The sequence below is a fragment of the Protopterus annectens genome, chromosome 17.part0 (genome assembly GCF_019279795.1).
Source record: "Protopterus annectens isolate FY-2018-M chromosome 17.part0, PAN1.0, whole genome shotgun sequence".
Classification (NCBI taxonomy): Eukaryota; Metazoa; Chordata; order Ceratodontiformes; family Protopteridae; genus Protopterus; species Protopterus annectens.
In genome coordinates, this window is record NC_056751.1 from 667,260,777 (window position 1) to 667,282,354 (window position 21,578).

At 38.7% G+C, this 21,578-nt stretch overlaps 1 protein-coding gene across 3 annotated transcripts in view; it reads right to left on the bottom strand.

Annotated features, from left to right (window-relative positions):
- The window catches only part of USF1 (upstream transcription factor 1), a 931,515-nt gene that overhangs the window by 776,903 nt on the left and 133,034 nt on the right, over positions 1-21,578 (bottom strand). For all 3 annotated transcript variants that reach the window (XM_044059392.1, XM_044059391.1, XM_044059393.1), the window contains one exon: positions 18,440-18,558. In XM_044059392.1, coding sequence (XP_043915327.1) covers positions 18,440-18,558 — 119 coding nt within the window. Of the gene's footprint in view, positions 1-18,439; positions 18,559-21,578 lie in introns of those variants that run through there.

Below are 21,578 nucleotides of genomic sequence, written 5' to 3' on the forward strand. Positions count from 1 at the left end.
GAATGTGTTTGCTGTCCGCTTGGATCAGGTGAAGTCAGTCCAAATAAGGGTATATATTTGTATCCCTTTGAAGTCTGCAGTAGGCAATTACTGATGCCAGGCATTGCGGAATACTCTACGCAGTAGATAAACCAAAGGCAATGCAGAGAATTGATAATGGTTGAACCTGCAAGAAATTGATTTATCTTCTGCAATTTTGTCTGATTGGGACATGCAGGTAAGTGCCTCCTTGAGGTCCAATGTTACCAGCCAAGACCTTGCCCAGCATGGGAAGAAGTTGCTGTAGAGTGAGCATCTTGAATTTTGGTATGAGAGAAATGTGCTTGGGATGGATAGGTCCAAATAGGTCTCCAATCTTTTCTTCCTTGGTACCAGAAATAGCCTGAATAAAAAAAACCTGACCCTGTTCGCATGTAGGTACTCCCCTTTGAATAGCTTTCATGTTTATAAGATCTGAAATTGCTTTGTGCCTCTGCTCCTTTGATTGTGTGGCAGGTTTGGCATGCCTTTCATTTTGAAGGGTATGAAATGGAATCTGTAGCCCTTGTTTATAATGTTCAGATCCATTTGTCCTCAGACAATATGCCAATTTTTGAGAATAGTGCCAGCTTTCCTCCCAAGGGGCTGCCATTTGAGACCTGGTTGGCATGAAAAGGGAAAGTCATTGGTTTTGCTTTCGGAAAGATTGCGAGTTGTCCTCACCACCCTTGTGTAGGAGCTGTCATTGTCTGGCCTCTGTAATGAGCTCAGGTTTTGCCCCTCTGCCCCTCGGGCGCCTGTATTCGCTCTGGGTCTGTCTGTGGCAGGAAAGGACCAGTTTTTGGAAGGCCAATTTTCACAAAAATGTGGGGGTTAACCTTGCAGAAATTCTTTTTCACAGTTTGTATTGATTTAGCTTTTCCTCCATTTTCCTAATAATTTCCTCAGCATTTGCCCCAAATAGTACACATCCTTTTGAAGAGGGTTCAGTAATCTAGCTTGACATGACTGCGGCAAGCAGTTTGTTCCTTGAGCCAGACATGCTCACGTATGACTGAGCCTGTAACAGCAGCTCTACATGAGTCCCTCTAGAGCATCAAAACCATTGTAAGGTATGTTTACCCATTTGTTCTGCACTATGCATCAAATACTGCAACTCCTTTCCATGTCTGGTTGTTCAGGTTGTGACATTTACTTTTCAATTGGAGAGAACAGAAACTGTTGGTATTTTTGTGTTATTATGGAAACTGACAGTCAAGGCCCTCATGGATAAGTGTGGCCGAGGTATATACCTTTTTTCCCCACCTTCTAAGGATCTGGAATCCTCCTCGGAAGGCAATGTTTTTGGCAATGGAGGCCTTAACTCCCTTGGGCCCCCAGAGATGGTTTCAGGTCAGCAGTATGGTTTGTATAGAAATTGGTGTGAGTCAGGAACCTGTAGTACCTGTCAGGCTTAACTGGAGCTGGAGGAAGAGAGTCCGTTAAGGCAGGCCTCCGAGTAAACATCATCTAGGATGTCCCAGAACAGGAGGAATAGCCAGGAGGAGCCTGTGCTGGGGGTAACAAAAAGAAATTCCCTGAGCCTTTTTCTTTTGGAATCCTGAATAATCCTGGCCTTCCCAGTGGAAGTGTTCCCTTAAGGTATGTGGCAGAGTTTCACCAAATGAGTAATCTCAGGGGGGATACACAGAAGGAATAGATTCCTCTGCATCAGAGTCTTCAAAAAAGGGGAGTAAGACTGAAACCCTGGATAATCCAGAGTGCTCTGAAATAATGGAGCCCTGATCGAGGAGGGGGAATCTTCCTCCACTCTGGGTCTTTTGTCCGGAGGTGGCTGAGAACCTCTGATTAGAGTAATTAAATCTCCTCAGCCATTTTAAGCATCTGTTTCTTAGGCATGAATGATGGGAGGCCTGGAGATGGGCCTGTGTAGCTGGTCTCTTTAGGGTGCATTGGGCCTAAAATAAGTGTATACACAGAGGGAATGGAAATCCTTATGCTTGGTATTTGCTTCCCACAAGAAATGATTATTAACTTTGTCTGACATCGGCTGAGGCAAGAAAAGTTTCCCAACGGTGTTTCTAGCTTTAAGAAGGACTCCCCGGTTCCAAATTTTTAAGTAATCTCAGGAGCTGGCCGATCGCGGCACTTCGCGAACTGCTTCAGCTTCCGGGCACCACGCTGGCAAGAAAGACTGAAGAAAATGGCGCTGGCTAGTTTCTTTTTATACCTCTGTCGCATTGACGCCAGGGGAAGAAGCGGACGACAACCGACGCCGGGACCTAGACTTTGGAATTGACCCGACCCGAGGACCCGCCTGATGGCAGGAGAACCCATCTGTTATGACTGCAGCCAGACAATGCGATGAACATCTTATTGTTTTTACTACTATTAACACACAGACACACACAAATACTTATATTAGCTTAAGTTATAATGCAATAACAGAACTATCTACAGAAAACTTGCAACTATAGAAGACAAAAAAGCTTACAAAATTATCGAGCCATACCTCTCAACTGTACAGATTTTCACAGAATGTCCAGATTTTGGTCTCATATTTTTGGTCTGTTCCTCATAAAAATTGTGCTTTTTTGACAAATCACTAGGATGATTTAATGATTAAAGTCAACAAATAATGACAGTCATTTGAATTTCAGACTTTCTATCCTTCAGGAAAACAAAACAGGTTCATAGGTAGGTAACTTTAGGCTATCTATTTATAAACCTAGCTTTCAGAGTGTGATTTGCTTTTACGCCAATTCTATTGATCTACAAAAACCAAGCCAATGAAATTAAACTCATTTTGCTATATATGTATATATATATATATATATATATATATATATATATATATATATATATATATACATATACATATACATACATATACATACACACATACATACACATACATACATACACATACATACACATATACACAGCATTTTCTAACCAAAGCGATTCCCAACATCTGATCCTCACTCTGCTTGAAGCTGCATATATATGCACCACATCCACTTTCCAGGGTACAATAGCATAAAGTGCCACATCTTATATAAAACTACTCAAATTCAAATCATGCTCTACTTCATCAGACGATCTTCCAAGTGAATACCTTAAAATAGTATGGTAACAAATCCATTTGTCTAGCAACTTGTAGTTTATAAGCACCAATATTTAAAATGTGTCCCTTTATTTTTGGGCCTCTGTTCCCCACTTTATAAGGCTGTGTACAGACTTCATGGAGTAAGAGGTTGATTGTAGGAATCTAGTCCATACCTTATCCCTATCGCGAACACAATAATGTATCAACACTACAGCACATCCTGGAAAGGGAGGAGCAGTGAAAATAAACAAGAACGCCCTCTTGGCCCAGTGACTGGACTATGAGAGTTCTCCTTTTTAGATGTGCTGTAGTGTTGGTACAGTACTGTGGGAAGTGATAGAGTTTAGGTATGGGACTAGATACACAATACTGTACCGTAACACTACAGCACATCTGGAAAGGGAGAAGCAGGAAAATAAAAGAACGCCCTCTTATTGTGACTGGACTATGAGAGCTCTCAGATAACACATCAGGGTAGAACAGGCAGAAACTAGATCGGAGGTCATTTTAGGCAGTGGGGTGGGAAATGTGGGGAAGGAAGGAGTCAGAGTCTCTGATCCAAAGTTTCTGAAGAGAAGGGCACTGATGTGGGATCAGGCAACTCAAAAAAGCTTGAAACAGGATGAAAATAGACATCAGATCCAGTAGTTTCTTTTGTAACTAAGGTGACACAACAGTCTGTAGGGAAATAGTCACTAAGACAGTTTCTTTACACATTGTGGTTCAGATTACATTTCACACATACCTTACAATTTCCACATAATCTTCTAGGAACATCAGTCCTACGACACTTGATGCTTTTAAATCTTACCACAGGTTTGTAGCATCTACCTTTCTGGGGCATACTTCTCAGTCTTTATTATAATTTTCATGGAAACAAATAGAATATTGATCATAAAATAATGCATTACTCATTTAAATTCCCTTCTTATTGGGGGTAGTTGGATGCATCAAATTAAAGGTAGTAAGTCTTAACACCCACCCCATCCTTAGTATCATAAACTTTTCTTATAGATTCATAGACATTCCAACTCCACTTAGTCCCTTGACCCTTCTCTCCTTGCCAGTACCCCTCCTCGAGCAGCACCCTCCTTCTCCAGGAGGGCCATACCAGTCAATCCTGTAGTAAATTTGTGGCTACCCATCCAGTTATCTAGTTTAAGTTTAAAAGAAGATAGCGAGCCAGAGGGGAACTTTTTTCCAGAGGCTTGGGAAGTCCTGGGTTATAAACATATCCCTCCATCATGTTTCATTTATCTGCTGGTGAAGATTTAGGTCCCTGGTTCTAGTATTGGTTGAAATAGTGAATTTGCAGAGAAACAGGAGGTCCAGTACAATTAAGTTTCTAAATGACATGGTAAGCAAAATAAGAGAGAGAGCTCTCTCAAACGTCTGCAAGACACTGAAAAAAGGGATATAGCTTCCTGCCTCTTTGGTAGGAACCTTAGGCCTGTGATTTTTATTGTTAGGAACATTTGGGGTATTTCTAACAGTTTGATATGTTTAATGAAGTACATCCCAAAGGGGTGAGGGGTTGTACTCAATAACCAAGTTGACTGATGTCAAGTTTAAGAGAGTGACTACCTCTTTAGACGTTGATGATATTCCTTTAACAATTAGCTGGGCAAAATACAAGTATTATATGACAACCCTTGTTACACAATGGTCAAAAGAGAGCAGACTATCAACCCAAATACATAGAACATTTTTTTTTTTGCAGCGGTTTGCTGTTTGGACAGTACAAGGACATGAGGGATGGTCTACCATTTAAATTTGCACTCAAAGAGTTTACTAGTGCATTTTCATTTTAAAGGGTTTAGGTGCGACTTAACCCCACTTTGCAAATGTCTGAAAACTATTAGTCAGATGTCTTGATACTCTGCTTGGAGATCTGAAATAAATACCAAAAATAAGAGGTCCCAGCACCGGGCCCCTGAGGGATATCACTGATCACTTTCACACTTACCGATGTGGCACCTGCAATTTGTACTGGGGTGGGTTCTGTCTTTCAGACCGTTTGCTAGTCATCTTGCCACATACGGGTCAATTTTTAAAGCATTTAGCCTTCATATGATGCCAGCATGGGGAATGACGTCAAAAGCCTTAACCAGGTCAAGATACACCTCATGCACTTCACGGCCACCATTTACAGCCTCCACAACCCTTTTGAAGAAATTTACTAGATTATTTAGACAGGATCTAACCCTCACAAAACCAAACTGCAGGGATCAAGTCTAACAAAATTCTTGAAATAAACTGCTTATGAAGTCAGTTATAAAATATTACAAGACTTGGTATATGAAGCTTTTAAGACTGACAGGTTGTAATTACTTCCAGGTCAGTTGCAGGCCACCCTTACCGGGAAGGGCATCACTACTGCCATCCACAACTCATCACAGACAAAAGATGATAGTAATATAGATAATAATTTGAGAAGTCCTGAATGGCAGTATTTCTGGCATGGTCTTAATAAAAATCCCAGACAAGTCCTTCTTCTCATAATCTGCAACAATATAAATATTGCAAACTGACCTAGATGTCACTCTCATCCTTCCGTAAAGTACATACAGACCTGATTACTACCAATTACCACCAAAAATACTCTGATTACTACCACCACCACCAAAAGAAATAAGTAAATACCAAATGCCAAGCAGCATATAAACTTAATCACATGGGATCCCTCCACCAAGCATACTAAGACTGAACATAAAACATCAATTACTTCAACTTATTCTGCCAGTATGCTTACAGTGTCCAAATCATGTTTAGAATAATAATAAAAACACCTCTATTGATAACAATAAAGAAATAACTAAAACAACCAAAAATTATCTACTGGCAGGCACACAAACAAGTCCAAGCAGAGAATATAATAAAAAGAACAAATAACTATTTATTAAACAAAATGTGAACTGAGTGCTTTCTTCCTGCCAAACTTAATTCAGACAATTAAAATGAAAAGACACTTAGACAGAAAAAAAATAACACAATTGACCCCACTTTTAAAGGAACAATGCACTAAAAAGAAACCTTCTACTGTATAAAGTGACATAATGAAAACAATTTACTTTTCATTTGTGGTCCCAAAAAAACCTTGACACATAATAAAACCAAAAATTAGACATTTACAAAAAAAGTATTAAAAAGATTTGCGCTCTCATTTAAAAAAAAAAAATGGTTGAAGGAAAGCCGTTGTCCATTAGTACCATGGTAACTGTGAATTTAGTTTAAACTGCCAGACAGCTTCCCTTTCCTCCAATTTATTGTTCAGGACTCCCCCCTCTCGAATTCTCTCGAACCTACTCCAAAATTGCAAAATAAAAACTTGTAAAGTGTGGGCAAATTTAAAAAATGACTGTATAAGGCATTGCATTTTGTCTATTAATTTGATATAAATGTTCATAAATTCTTTTCCTATGCACCTTTCAGTTTTGCTGATGTAAACTGCCTGACAACTGCCACACACAGTAAGATAAACAAAATTTCTTGTTTGACAACTCCCTCTGGCAAACCATACTCTAGATTTTAAATAATTTTTTAAATGTTAAACTGCCGACTTCTAAAATGTGGGGACATTGTGAAAATGCCCTACATTTAAAATGTTCCCTGGTGGCTTGCAATGGTGTTCCTTTGACTTCCCTTGCTTCTTCTCAAATTTAGCCTTGAGATTGGGGCCTGTCTTGGACACAAAATGCCAGTTCACTGGCAACTATTTGCTGAAGCTGTGGGTTACCCCCTGATAATATTCCAGTTCTTCCAAGTCATATTTTTAATGGCCTGTGAACACAAATCTCTCTCTCGAAATTACCATCATCCTGTTCCTTTTTGAACTGAACTGAGCTATACCTAAAATCGGTTTATATTTTAACCCCATTGTGCTCTTTATGTTACTACATGTGTCCTGAACCAAATTAACAGGGTGTCCATGATTGATTATATACTTCTCCTATGAGGGTTAATTCACAACAGACATCCTCAAAATGAGAGGTCATCCTAGTGGCTCACCACATTGTCCTTTAAAATACTTTTTTACTATAGCAGCGAAGGCCAGAAAATCCAAATACCCATTACTAAAATGCTGGCTTCCTTTAAACTTAGGCTTAAAGCCACAGAAACTGTATGTTCAATAAAGTGTTCGAAATAGTTCCTTTTTATTGCAATTATAGGCAATTCTTAAAAGTGGACTATGGATTCAAAAATGTTAATATGCAATCTCATCTCTGGGCCCCACCACATTTCCTTCTTGTTTAATAACTAGTTTTGCTTTATTATATTCTCGATTGGATTTGATTCAGTGGCTGCCAGTATGATAAAGAAATAACCAAAACCAACAAAATTATCATAATCACAGAGGTAGCTTATTGGTCAGCTTGTTCACAGCGCTTTTGGTGGACCCACGGACCTTTGGATGATTTGCCTTCACTTTTCTCGCCAGTGCACCAGAGGTGAAATCTGAAGTTGCATCTGTTACCGATTGTTAAATGAGAACAGACATGCTCTTGGAACTTTTTCACACAACCAGGAACTGTTCATGAAAGTATGCACCAAAAAAAAAAATTTAATTTTATTTGCTCTAAACAGAGAAGACAGTAATGGTGCTTACTGGTACAGGAACTGGAGCTGTTGGTGTTTTTTATCCCTCGGACGGAGAAAATAAACATTGGGAAGTGGTAGTTTGTAGTACAGCTAGGAAAGAACCAAATGGAAGCCTAAAGGTACTGTACCAAAGTAAACCTACACAACAGTTTGTGCAGCTTCTATTTCAAATGCTGATAAAAATAATGGCAATTTTAGTGCTGCAAACAGAATGAAAGTGAATACAAATGCCTCGACATCTAAGAACATTTTAACAAAGACTTTTAATTTGGAACAGTTCATTAAAAGAACGTGCTCAACTCTTAGTGCGACTGGTCAGGACTATAAATTCTGAAATTTCATGATGAAGGGAAGGTTCCTTAAGGATTTGATATGCAAGTTGGAGAAAAAGCTTTTAGAGTTAAAGGTTACAACTGGATAATAATTTAGCTAGGTGCTTGAGGTCAAAATAATTCGAAGGCTCAGTGTCTTTAAACTTTTGGTTTTACCTACACAGATTCACTGTACCAAGAATTTGTGGATATGTTTAATGAACGGGTTTTGAATTAATGAACAAGATTATCAAATTTAATGATCTGGCTATCTGGAATTTAATAAGGTAAGTGGCAGCTACTGAATGATATAAGAAATTATTTAATTTTTAATGGAAATTGTTTTACAACCAACTATTGGAACATGTAGACAATAAATGTTTTAAGACTAAGAAACAAAAGAAAATTAAAAAGAGACTCTGAAGCAATATGCAGAGAAAAAGGTACACCCCATCAGTTAAAGTTAAAGAATTGATCCCAGCAATATTCGTGACAATTACGATAACCAGAACCATCAGTTATGGGAGGAGGCAACATCAGGTTGAAAGAATTAGATGTAACAACACAATGCATGTTTAGAATAATGCCCTCTGAAAAACAGTCCACTATGTCATGGCAGATGAAGTGTTACTGTGAAACCAGGGACATTAAAAAGCAAACAGCTACCATGTTTTACACTCAGCTTTACGTTCAGTGAGCATAACTTAAAAGAGCAAACGGATTAAAAGACATACAGACGATTTGTGCATGCACGATGCAACTGTGTTCGACAAGAGACAGCACATGTAAGCAAGTGAGAAAAGAGAGAGAGAATGACTTTAACACCTTCGCTGCAATAGTAGTCTGTCAGCAAAAACTCTTTCACAAATCAGAAGTACGCAGAATCGTAATGGCTGCTGGCACTGATGACCTTAATCCCAGTGGTTTAACAGTAACCCACCATTCTACTCTTACAGAGAAGCACTATGTGTCAAAATGAGGTACAGTAAACAGCATAGAGGATGACAACAGTTGCAGTGACTGCACTCAGAATGAAAACATCTGAGATGTAACAATTCAAAGCAGCTGTACCTGTTGGGCATGTGTGTGTATGTAGACATTCTATAGATGCAGCATAACTTGAGATTTTGGATGTAGAATACTTCCCCACAACAAAGTACATATACTACAGTAAGTCTGAACATTAGGTCAATTAAATAACCTTCTGCTTACTGCAACGCCCACACCCCAGAACTTAAATAATATACCAACGCCTGGGGGTCTCACAATACAGTAAAAGATGGAAATCTTCCCCATTCTGCACTGTAATGGATATGACAGGTCCGTGATGTTGATCATATGGTCTCTGACCTTTGTGAAATTTCACCATGTGGGACTCCATATATATATATATATATATATATATATATATATATATATATATATATATATATATATATATATATATACACACACACACACACACACACACATATATACATAATTAAAGAATATATATAAAACTATTTCAGAGCTCAATCTCCCAGCACAAAAATGCTCCTCCAGGGTGTGTGTTACCAGGGGAAATAACGCCTTCCAAACAGGTAGAGACCCTCCAAGCGCTCTGGCTGCCCAACACCCTGCAGGCATTAAATCAACACACACCCTGTTGTACAGTGCTTGCATAAACAAACTTCAAACTTGGTTCACATAGCAATTCCAGAACTGAGCAATATCGTTACCTAGAGAGCTAAATGGGTCTCAGTCACCCCTTGGTCCATCTTTTGCTCTCCATCTATACCCTTAAATAAATTATATAATGCAAGTTACTGACCCTCACCACCACTAAGTCTAATCAGATATTCCACTTAAAATGTCCATTTTCAAGAGAACAATATGCGATCTTGCCACAGACCCACCCAATCACCTCATATTTAATGCTATTCAAAAGTCTTTTCACAAAGCTGTTAGCTAACTTGACCCACATCACCAATGAAATTAGGAAACTAACTCTACAAAGAATTCAGCAAGAAAGTACAGGCTCAACTTTAAGTGAGTTATAGCTACGACTTTAGAGATACTTCACAAAAACACCTCTTTGTGTTCCTTCAACTTTCTTATTTTAACAGTATCTTCACCCTGACAATCCTATCTTCCACAATTGTACATATGTTTTGTGTGTGCGTGATCGTGTGTGAATGTGTGCGCCGCACGTGAATGTGTGTGTGGGTGTAAAGCCGCCGCGACGTGAATGTGTGTGTGGGGGTGTGTGTGTACTCAGGATTGTGTGTATATTCGTGTGTGAAATGTGTGTGCACGTGTGAATATGTGGTGTGTGCACGCAGGAATATGTGTGTGCGCACGCAGAATATGGGTGTGCGCATCGCAGGAATATGTGCGCACGTGAATATGTGTGCGCGCACGCAGAATATGTGTGTGTGGCGCATCGTGCAGAATATGGGTGTGTGCGACGCAGGAATATGTGTGGGCGCGCACGGTGAATATGTGGCGCGCACGCAGAATATGCAGCGCATTACGAATAGGTGCGCATGTGAATATGTGTGTGCGCACGTATATGTAAAGACATGTGTGTGCGCACACGGCGAATGCGCGTGTGTGTGCGAACGTGTGTGAATGTGTGTGCGCACACGTGAATGTGTGTAAATGTGTGCGCGGGCTCACGTGTGAATGTGTGTGCTCACACGTGTGAATGTGTGTGCTCACATGTGCGGATGTGTGTGCACGTGTGAATGTGTAAAGCGCCACAAGACGTGTGAATGTGTGTGCTTAATGTGATATGTCTGAATGTATGTGTGAGTGCATGTGTGAATGTATGTATATGTGCGCGCTGCGGCGAATGTGTATGTGTGCACGGTAAAGGAATGGTGTATGTGTGTGTGCATGTGTGTGTATGCATATGCATAGGTGCATGCATATATGCATGTGTGAATGTGTGTGCATACGCATGTTTGAAATCTGTGTGTGTATGTGTGTACGTAAGCGTGCATGTGTGTGAATGTAGTGTGCTCGCATGTGTGAATGTGCATGTAGGTAAAGCGTGCATAGATATTATTTGTTCTCCATATGGTATATCCACTCTGTCAACTTCTAAGCAAGTTCCTTGAGTAAGACTCCAAATTGGAGAACATAATACAATTACAATGAAAATAAACTTAATTGTTGTGAAAATACAGAAGCAGTGAAGAACAGTCATTAGTGTTGGTGTCTATTCAGCTGGTTAGTGACCCTGCCAGGAACTTGATACCTGCTTGGAGATCTGAAATCAAAAAGGCCATTATCACTGATCACTTTCACACTTACCGATGTGGCACCTGCAATTTGTACTGGGGTGGGTTCTGTCTTTCAGACCGTTTGCTAGTCATCTTGCCACATACGGGTCAATTTTTAAAGCATTTAGCCTTCATATGATGCCAGCATGGGGAATGACGTCAAAAGCCTTAACCAGGTCAAGATACACCTCATGCACTTCACGGCCACCATTTACAGCCTCCACAACCCTTTTGAAGAAATTTACTAGATTATTTAGACAGGATCTAACCCTCACAAAACCAAACTGCAGGGATCAAGTCTAACAAAATTCTTGAAATAACCGTTTATGAAGTCAGTTATAAAATATTACAAGACTTAGCATATGAAGCTTTTAAGACTGACAGGCGTGTAATTACCAGGTCAGTTGCAAGGCCACCCTTACGGAAGGGCATCACTACTGCCATCCACAACTCATCACAGACAAAGATGATAGTAATATAGATAATAATTTGAGTAGTCCCAATGGCAGTATTTTGGTATGGTCTTAATAAAAATCCCAGACAAGTCCTTCCCTCATAATCTGCAACAATATAAATATTGCAAACTGACTCTAGATGTCACTCTATCCTTCAAAGTACATACAGACCTGATTACTACCAATTACCACCAAAATACCTGATTACTACCAATTACCACCAAAAGAAATAAGTAAATACCAAATGCCAAGCAGCATATAAAATCTCTAATCACATGGGATCCCTCCACCAAGCATACTAAGACTGAACATAAAACATCAATTACTTCAACTTATTCTGCCCAGTATGCTTACAGTGTCCAAATCATGTTTAGAATAATAAAACACCTCTGTGATAACAATAAAGAAATAACTAAAAACAACAAAAATTATCTACTGGCAGGCACAAACAAGTCCAAGCAGAGAATATAATAAAACAAATAACTATTTATTAAACAAAATGTGAACTGAGTGCTTTCTTCCTGCCAAACTTAATTCAGACAATTAAAATGAAAAGACACTTGGACAGAAAAAAAAAATAACACAACTGACCCCACTTTTAAAATATAAAGGAACAATGCACTAAAAAGAAACCTTCTACTGTATAAAGTGACATAATGAAAACAATTTACTTTTCATTTGTGGTCCCAAAAAAACCTGGACACATAATAAAACCAAAAATTAGACATTTCCAAAAAAAGTATTAAAAAGATTTGCGCTCTCATTTAAAAAATGGTTGAAGGAAATGTTGTCATTAGTACCATGGTAACTGTGAATTTAGTTTAAACTGCCAGACAGCTTCCCTTTCCTCCAATTTATTGTTCAGGACTCCCCCCTCTCGAATTCTCTCGAACCTACTCCAAAATTGCAAAATAAAAACTTGTAAAGTGTGGGCAAATTTAAAAAATGGCTGTATAAGGCATTGATGTCATTTTGTCTATTAATTTGATATAAATGTTCATAAATTCTTTTCCTATGCACCTTTCAGCTTTGCTGATGTAAACTGCCTGACAACTGCCACACACAGTAAGATAAATAACATTTCTTGTTTGACAACTCCCTCTGGCAAACCATACTCTAGATTTTAAATAATTTTTTAAATGTTAAACTGCCGACTTCTAAAATGTGGGGACATTGTGAAAATGCCCTACATTTAAAATGTTCCCCTCGTGTTTGCAATGGTGTTCCTTTGACTTCCTGCTTCTTCAAATTTAGCCTTGAGATTGGGGCCTGTCTTGGACACAAATGCCAGTTCACTGGCAACTATTTGCTGAAGCTGTGGGTTACCCCTGATAATATTCCAGTTCTTCCAAGTCATATTTTTAATGGCCTGTGGACACAAACTCTCTCTCGAACTTACCATCATCCTGTTCCTTTCTTGAACTGAACTGAGCTATACCTAAAATCGGTTTATATTTTAACCCCCATTGTGCCTTTATGTAACTACATGTGTCCTGAACCAAATTAACAGGGTGTCCATGATTGAGGAGCACTTCTCCTATGAGGGTTAATTCACAACAGACATCCTCAAAATGAGAGGTCATCCTAGTGGCCCTTACACATTGTCCTTTTAAATACTCTTTTTTTTACTATAGCAGCGAAGGCCAGAAAAATCCAAATACCCATTACTAAATGCTGGCTTCCTTTAAACTCTAGGCTTAAAGCCACAGAAACTGTGTTCAATAAAAAGTGTCTAAATAGTTCCCTTTTTTATTAAAATTATATGTAAATTTTAAAAAAGTGGACTATGGATTCAAAATGTTAATATGCAATCTCATCTCTGGGCCTCAATTCACATTTTGTTTAATAACTAGTTTTGCTTTATTATATTCTCGGATTGGATTTGTCTGTGGCTGCCAGTATGATAAAGAAATAACCAAAAACCAACAAAAATTATCATAATCACAGAGGTGTTTTATTAATAGCTTGTTCGCAGCGTTTTTGGTGGACCACGGACTCTTTGGATGATTTGCCTTCACTTTTCTCGCCAGTGCACCAGGAGGAAATCTGGAAGCTGCAATTCAAGCTACCGATTGTTAAAATGAGAACAGACATGCCTCTTGGAACTTTTCACACAACCAGGAAACTGTTCTGCGAGTGGGCGGCACCAAAAAAAAAAATTTAATTTTATTTGCTCCAAATGCAGAAGACAGTAATGGTGCTTACTGGTATAAGAACTGGAGCTGTTGTGTTTTTTATCCCTCAGACGGAGAAAATAAACATTGGGAAGTGGTAGTTTGTAGTACAGCTAGGAAAGAACCAAATGGAAGCCTAAAGGTACTGTACCAAAGTAAAAGTACACAACAGTTTGTGCAGCTTCTATTTCAAATGCTGATAAAAATAATGGCAATTTTAGTGCTGCAAACAGAATGAAAGCGAATACAAATGCCTCGACATCTAAGAACATTTTAACAAAGACTTTTAATTTGGAACAGTTCATTAAAAGAACGTTCAACTTTAGTGCGACTGGTCAGACTATAAATTCTGGAAATTCTCATGACAGAAGGGAAGGTTCCCTTAAGGATTTGATATGCAAGTTGGAGAAAAAGCTTTTTAGAGTTAAAGGTTTACAACTGGATAATAATTTAGCTAGGTGTTTGGAGGTCAAAATAGCTCCGGAAGGCTCAGTGTCTTTAAATTTCCCTTTGGTTTTACCTACACAGATTCACTGTACCAAGAATTTGTGGATATGTTTAATGAACGTGGTTTTGAATTAATGAACAAGATTATCAAATTTAATGATCTGGCTATCTGTAATTTAATAAGGTAAGTGCAGCTACTGAATGATATAAGAAATTATTTAATTTTTAATCAATGGAAATTGTTTTACAACCAACTATTGAACACAGTAGACAATAAATGCTTTAAGACTAAGAAACAAAAGAAAATTAAAAGAGACTTGAAGCAATATGCAGAGAAAAAGGTATACCCCACTGTTAAAGTTAAAGAATTGATCCCAGCAATATTCGTGACAATTACGATAACCAGAACCATCAGTTAGGGAGGGAGTGCAACATCAGGTTGAAAGAACTAGAGATGTAAATAAATACACAATGCATGTTTAGAATAATGCCCTCTGAAAAACAAGTCCACCATGTCATGGCAGACAGTAAGCTACTGTGAAACCAGGACATTAAAAAAGCAAACAGCTACCATGTTTTTTTACACTCAGCTTTGCTGTCTAGTGAGCATAAATTTAAAAAGAGCAAACGGATTAAAAGACATACAGACGTATTTGTGCATGCACGTATGCAACTGTGTCTGACAAGAGACAGCACATGTAAGCAAGTGAGAAAGAGAGAGAGAATGACTTTTAACACCTTTCAGCTGCAATAGGTAGTCTGTCAGCAAAATCCCCTTTCACAAATCAGAAGTACGTAACTGTAATGGCTGGCACTGATGACCTTAATCCTTAGTGGTTTAACAGTAAATCGACCATTCTACTTTACAGAGAAGCACTATGTGTCAAAATGAGGTACAGTAAATCAGCATAGAGGATGACAACAGTTGTAGTGACTTGCACTCAGAATGAAACATCTGAGATGTAGCAATTCAAAGCGGCTGTACCTGTTGGGCATGTGTGTGTATGTAGACATTCTATAGATGCATAACTTGTATTTTGGATGTAGAATACTTCCCCTACAACAAAGTACATATACTACAGTAAGTCTGAAACATTAGGTAAATTAAATAACCTTCATATTGCAACACCCCCCACACTCCCCAGAACTTAAATATACCAACGCCAAGATCACAATACAGTGCAAAAGATGGAAATCTTCCCATTCTGCACTGTACGGATATGACAGGTCCGCATGGTCGGTATTTCAAAAGTTGATCATATGGTCTCTGACTTTGTGAAATTTCGACCATGTGTAGGGGACCCATATATATATATATATATATATATATATATATATATATATATATATATATATATATATATATATACACACACACACACATATATACATATATATACATATAATTAAAGAATATATATAAAACTATTTCACAGAGAGCTCAATCTCCCAGTACAAAAATGCCCTCCAGGGTGTGTGTTACTCAGGGGAAATAACGCTCTTCCAAACAGGTAGAGACCCTCCAACTGCAGCTCTGGGCTGCCCAACACCCTGGGCAGGCATTAAATCTTCAACACACACCCTGTTGTACAGTGTTTGCATAAACAAAACTTCAAACTTGTTCACATAGCACCTAGAACTGAGCAATATCAAGCCACTCTAGAGAGCTAAATGGCCCCCAGTCACCTCTTGGTCCATCTTTTTGCTCTCCATCTATACCCTTAAAATAAATTATATAATGCAAGTTACTGACCCTTACCACCAATAAGCTCCAATCAGATATTCCACTTAAAATCTCCATTTTCAAGAGAACAATATGCGATCTTGCCACAGACCCACCCACCCACTCTCATATTTAATGCTATTCAAAAGTCTTTCAAGTAAAGTTGTTGCTGCCAACTTGACCCACATCACCAATGAAATTAGGAAACTAACTCTCTACAAAGAATTCAGCAAGAAAGTACAGGCTCAACTTTAAGTGAGTTATAGCTACGACTTTAGAGATACTTGACAAAACACCTCCTTTGTAAGTTCCTCTTCAACTTTCTTATTTTAACAGTATCATCTTCACCCTGACAATCTCATTCCACAATTGTACATATGTTTTGTGTGTATGTGTGTGTGTGTGTGTGTGTGTGTGTGTGTGTACGCATGTGTGAATGTGTGTGTGTGTACGCATGTGTGAATGTGTGTGTGTGCATGAATGTGTGTGTGTGCACGCATGTGTGAATGTGTGTGTGCACGTGTGAATGTGTGTGTGTGCACGCATGTGTGAATGTGTGTGTGGGTGCGTGTGTGTGTACTTGTGAATGTGTGTGCGCGCACGTATGAATGTGTGTGCGCGCACGTATGAATGTGTGTGCGCGCACGTATGAATGTGTGAGCGCACGTGTGAATATGTGTGTGTGCGCACGTGTGAATATGTGTGTGTGCGCACGTGTGAATATGTGTGTGTGCGCACGTGTGAATATGTGTGTGTGAGTGAATGTGCGAATATGCACACGTGTGAATGTGTGCGCTCACACGTGTGAATGTGTGCGCTCACACGTGTGAATGTGTGCGCGCACGTGTGAATGTGTGTGCGCACGCATATGTCTGAATGCATGTGTGAGTGCATGTGTGAATGTATGTATATGTGCACGTGTGTATGAATGTGTATGTGTGTGCATGTGTGTGCGTATGCATATGCACATGTGTATACGCATGTGTGAATGTATGTGCATACGCATGTGAATGTGTGTGCGCACATGTGTGACTGTGTGTGCGCACGTGTGAATGTGTGTGTGCGCACGTGTGAATGTGTGTGCGCACGCATATGTCTGAATGTATGTGTGAGTGCATGTGTGAATGTATGTATATGTGCGCGCGTGTATGAGTGTGCATGTGTGTGCATATGCATATGTGCATGTGTATACGCATGTGTGAATGTGTGTGCATACGCATGTTTGAAATCTGTGTGTGTGTATGTGTGTACGTGCGTGCATGTGTGAATGTGTGCTCGCATGTGTGAATGTGTGCATGTGCAGGTGTGTGTGTATGTATATTATTTGTTCTCCCATATGGTATATCCACTCTGTCAACTTCTAAGCAAGTTCCTGGAGGTGACTCCAAATTAGAGAACATAATACAATTACAATGAAAATAAACTTAATTGTTGTGAAAATACAGAAGCAGTGAAGAACAGTCAGATTAGTGTTGGTGTCTATTCATTGTTTCCATTGGTTTAGATTGATACTGCACCCTGCCAGGAAGCCTGTTCATCGTTTTCATTGGTTTAGATTGATACTGCACCCTGCCAGGAAGCCTGTTCATCGTTTCCATTGGTTTAGACTGATACTGCACCCTGCCAGTAAGTGTCTCCTCTACAACTACCTGATCAATAATAACAGTACTGCAGCGTCACTCAATGAAAAACATTTAGTAAATGTAACACAGTGCTTGTGAATGTAAATGTATGGTATTCACTATGCTGCACCATGCTTCTAGTTGCTTCCTTATCTACCACATCTCTAATAACTGCAATAGTAGAGTGGTTTGTCAGTGTAAGTTGCTTGATCTCCTCACTATTACCAGATATGTAATAATTCCATCACAGCATGTGTCACTGCAGAAGGAAAAAAAGTCACAGAAATACAGGGCACCATCACAGCATGTGTCACTGCAGAAGGAAAAAAAAGTCACAGAAATACAGGGCACCAACTTTCTTGTGGTGTGCTATTCTCGGTTTCTGCATCTTCTGTTTTGTAAAACTCGAACTTGATTTAAAACTGCATGAAGTCATCAAACCACACCACCAGTTAAAACTTGGAAAGGAATCTGGTGAACCCAGACATGAAAGGAAACATGGCATTTCGGAGGAAGATCCATGTTATACAAGATAAAAAATCTACACCAAAACATTTCACAGCAAGAAATGGGAGGACTTTGAAAATTCTAGGACCATGAAAGCAAACCATTTCAGTAACCTTGCTTGACAGCTACAGACTGTAGGACTAGGAATAAACTCAGAATCCCTGACGTGCATGGGACTGATTCACTATACAATCGTCGTCATGAACCTGTAACTAAATCACTTCTACAACCCACTTCTGCTTACCTGCGTATCCCCATTTTCTGTTCGAAAGACGTATTTGATGCTGGGGTCACTAAATGTAGCTGCTGATTGAATGCTAGCAATGGATGTCGCTTGTGAATCCTCAGCTGTGGCTACTGCAGCTTTTTACCAAGAAAGAAACAGACATTAGAAAAAAAGACCCATCGACAGTTTAGACAATTCCAATGAATACATCTGAATAGATCACTGAGAAATATGCACAATACGCATTATTAATTACTTGGAAGACATAGGCACTTGACAAAAACTAATCATCTAAAATGTAATACTTAACAGAATAAAAAGCACTAATATATTTAAAAGAACTGAAGGCAACTCTGCAACTGTGCAAATGTCTTCTCTGCGAGTAGCATCAGTAAGAACATTACCACTTTTAAGTTTAATAAACTTTGGAAATGTAAAATGAGTTTATTAAGAAAAAAAAAAAACTGCCTGTAGGACATTACTTTTTAAGTAGCATTTTCTTTATTGTCATCATAATACAACCGACTACGAAATGTCTACAAAGATCATGCTCTCTGTTGTCAATTCAAGCAATGCAAAAGCATAAAATCCAATGATTTTTTTGTTAAAAAACAATGTATGCACTTTAATCCAAGCTGGCCATGTAGATTATAACTACACACATTTACAGCATGCTAACATACAAGCTTTTATTTGAAATCTGAACTGATAACTATATTAAACAGATAATCATTACACTTCTCATATATGCACACATGCTGTAGAGGTTCCTACATATTTACACTGCATGGTTCCAACAGATCAAAGCTAAAGTGTTTCAGTGTTTGAATTCTGACCTCCAGCTGGTACAAAAAATTTTCACAGGCAAAGAATTACCATTTGTGAGGAAGAAACAGTGAAAGTCTCTGAAGCAGCAATATATAGTCTAGTCTGCTAAAAGACAAACTGCTTCATGGCTAGAGATGAAGAGATACAGAGAAGCTGCATGTGACTAGGAACAGAAAGTCTCAAAAATATGTACATAAAATATTGTAAAGAAATGAATACAGTCCAGATTCATGGCTGTATTTGAAGAATTAGGCCAGTACATTCCAATGGATGATGTAATGCTGTTTTCAAAGTATAAAACACCGAGGTAAGAAGTGTCCTTTAGTGTTTTGCATGGCAGATCTTTGAGAAACGTTCTGTTGAGAGTTAGTCTCCCTTCAGAAATGGGTTACAATGTGGTGGATTTTGTAATTATAAGTATACAAAGGGATTTACATGTTCTTACTTAATACCTTTGTTTTCTTGAAGGATTATTTACAGTGCATTCAAGTTTATCTTTGGCAGTTTTTTTTTTTTTAATTTTATAATGCTCACAGTGAGCTCTTGTATTACAGGTAGATCGTACAGAAGAGTTACTAATACCCCTAAACCTATTTCCAATATCAGGATCAAAGCCTCCTGCCCTCTCTGAACTTGAAAACACAGCAACTTGCTTTTCCTTTCTCCTTCAAAGTTGCATTGCTTTTCCACAGTATCACACATCTACTAGTAGTAGAATAAAACTCTTAACAATTCTAAAACCCTTCATTGGCTTCAATACTGTAACTTGCAGTCCACACAAGTTTTCAAAGACTGCCCAGGAGAATGAGAACAAGATGCCACAAGAAAAGCAGGCAATGCCTACCATCAAACCAGGGGAAAGATGACAGTACAGTGCAAGAAACACCAGCCTATTACTCAACACAACAGTGTAAATGTAAATAAAAGGACAACATGGATACACACACACACATAAACAAATAGCTACCCACCTGACTTTAATGGAACACCTTCACTGCAAATACAGAATGATTAGAAAACAAGCATATATACAATTCAACTATTATTTTATAGGTAGTACAGCATCTCTAGACAAGGACTCCCCAACATCTAATCCTAACCTGGACCAGCAGCCATGTATTACCGCATCCACTTTCCCCTTCAAATGTTTGCCTACATACTATATAAAAACTAATGAAACTCAAACCATGCCTTACTTCAGCAGATTACCTTCCAAGTGAATACGTTAAAACAGCAGCCGACAGTATTGCCTATCCTGTCTCAATCCTTATAAATATGTCAATCTATAAAATCCATGTTTCCTCTCTTTGGAAAAATTCACACACATCCCTCTGCACAAAGGAGGAAATTCAAACATTACTAAATTTAGACATATACCAATGTTGTTCCTTAACTTTTCTCCAGAATACTTGGAAAAAAATATACACAAAAACAACTGTTAAACTATCTCCTGCAGGAATTTGTACCCCCACACAACATGGCTTCCTTCCTTCCTACAGTACTAACAACACACGTCTAACCTATACAGATACTGTCAATAAAGCTAGAGATAAACTACAATCCAATCTCCTCCTTACTTCCAGACTTGTCTAAAACCTTTGACACAGTTTCTCACAGCAAACTTATACTTCAAATGTCCTCACTAGGTCTCTCTCAGCTCACCCTTCTGTGTTTCAAAAGCTACCTGTCCAATAGATGCCAGTCAGTAAAATGACACTCCACTCTCTCTCCCTTCCTCTATCCTTGGTTCCCCCTATAACATTTCCACCAACATCCTCCACACATCCACATAACAGACCTCCCTAATACAATACACAGATGACTCCGCACTCATTTGCACATCTGACAACATGGCGCACCTCCAGAAAGCTTGCTGAGGAATCTTTAACAGCAACTGAAACATGGCTTTGCAACTTACAACTCATTTGCAATCCTAAAAAAATATGCAACTTTTTTCCCCAAAATCCCTCTCCAGTGAAAATAACAAAATTTGAAATCCTCTTTCTTGATAATGCAACCACTAAGTCACTTCTCATTGCAAATTATTAGGGATCACAGTGGAAGATAATACTGAATTCAACCTGCGTATACAAAACTGCACAAGAAAAACTCATAAAAAACTAGGGGTGCTTTACAGAGCCAAAAACTTTCTTACTGATGCAACTAAAGCTACACTTGCCACTACTTAATGCCTCCCCACACTTCTTTATTGTGCTCCCATCTTTACTAACCTTCAGGCATTACAAAAAAATCAAAACTTGAACAATGCTATAGCAAAAACATTTTGAAGCAAATACCCCATTCAGAACCCACAGCTGAACAGCACTAA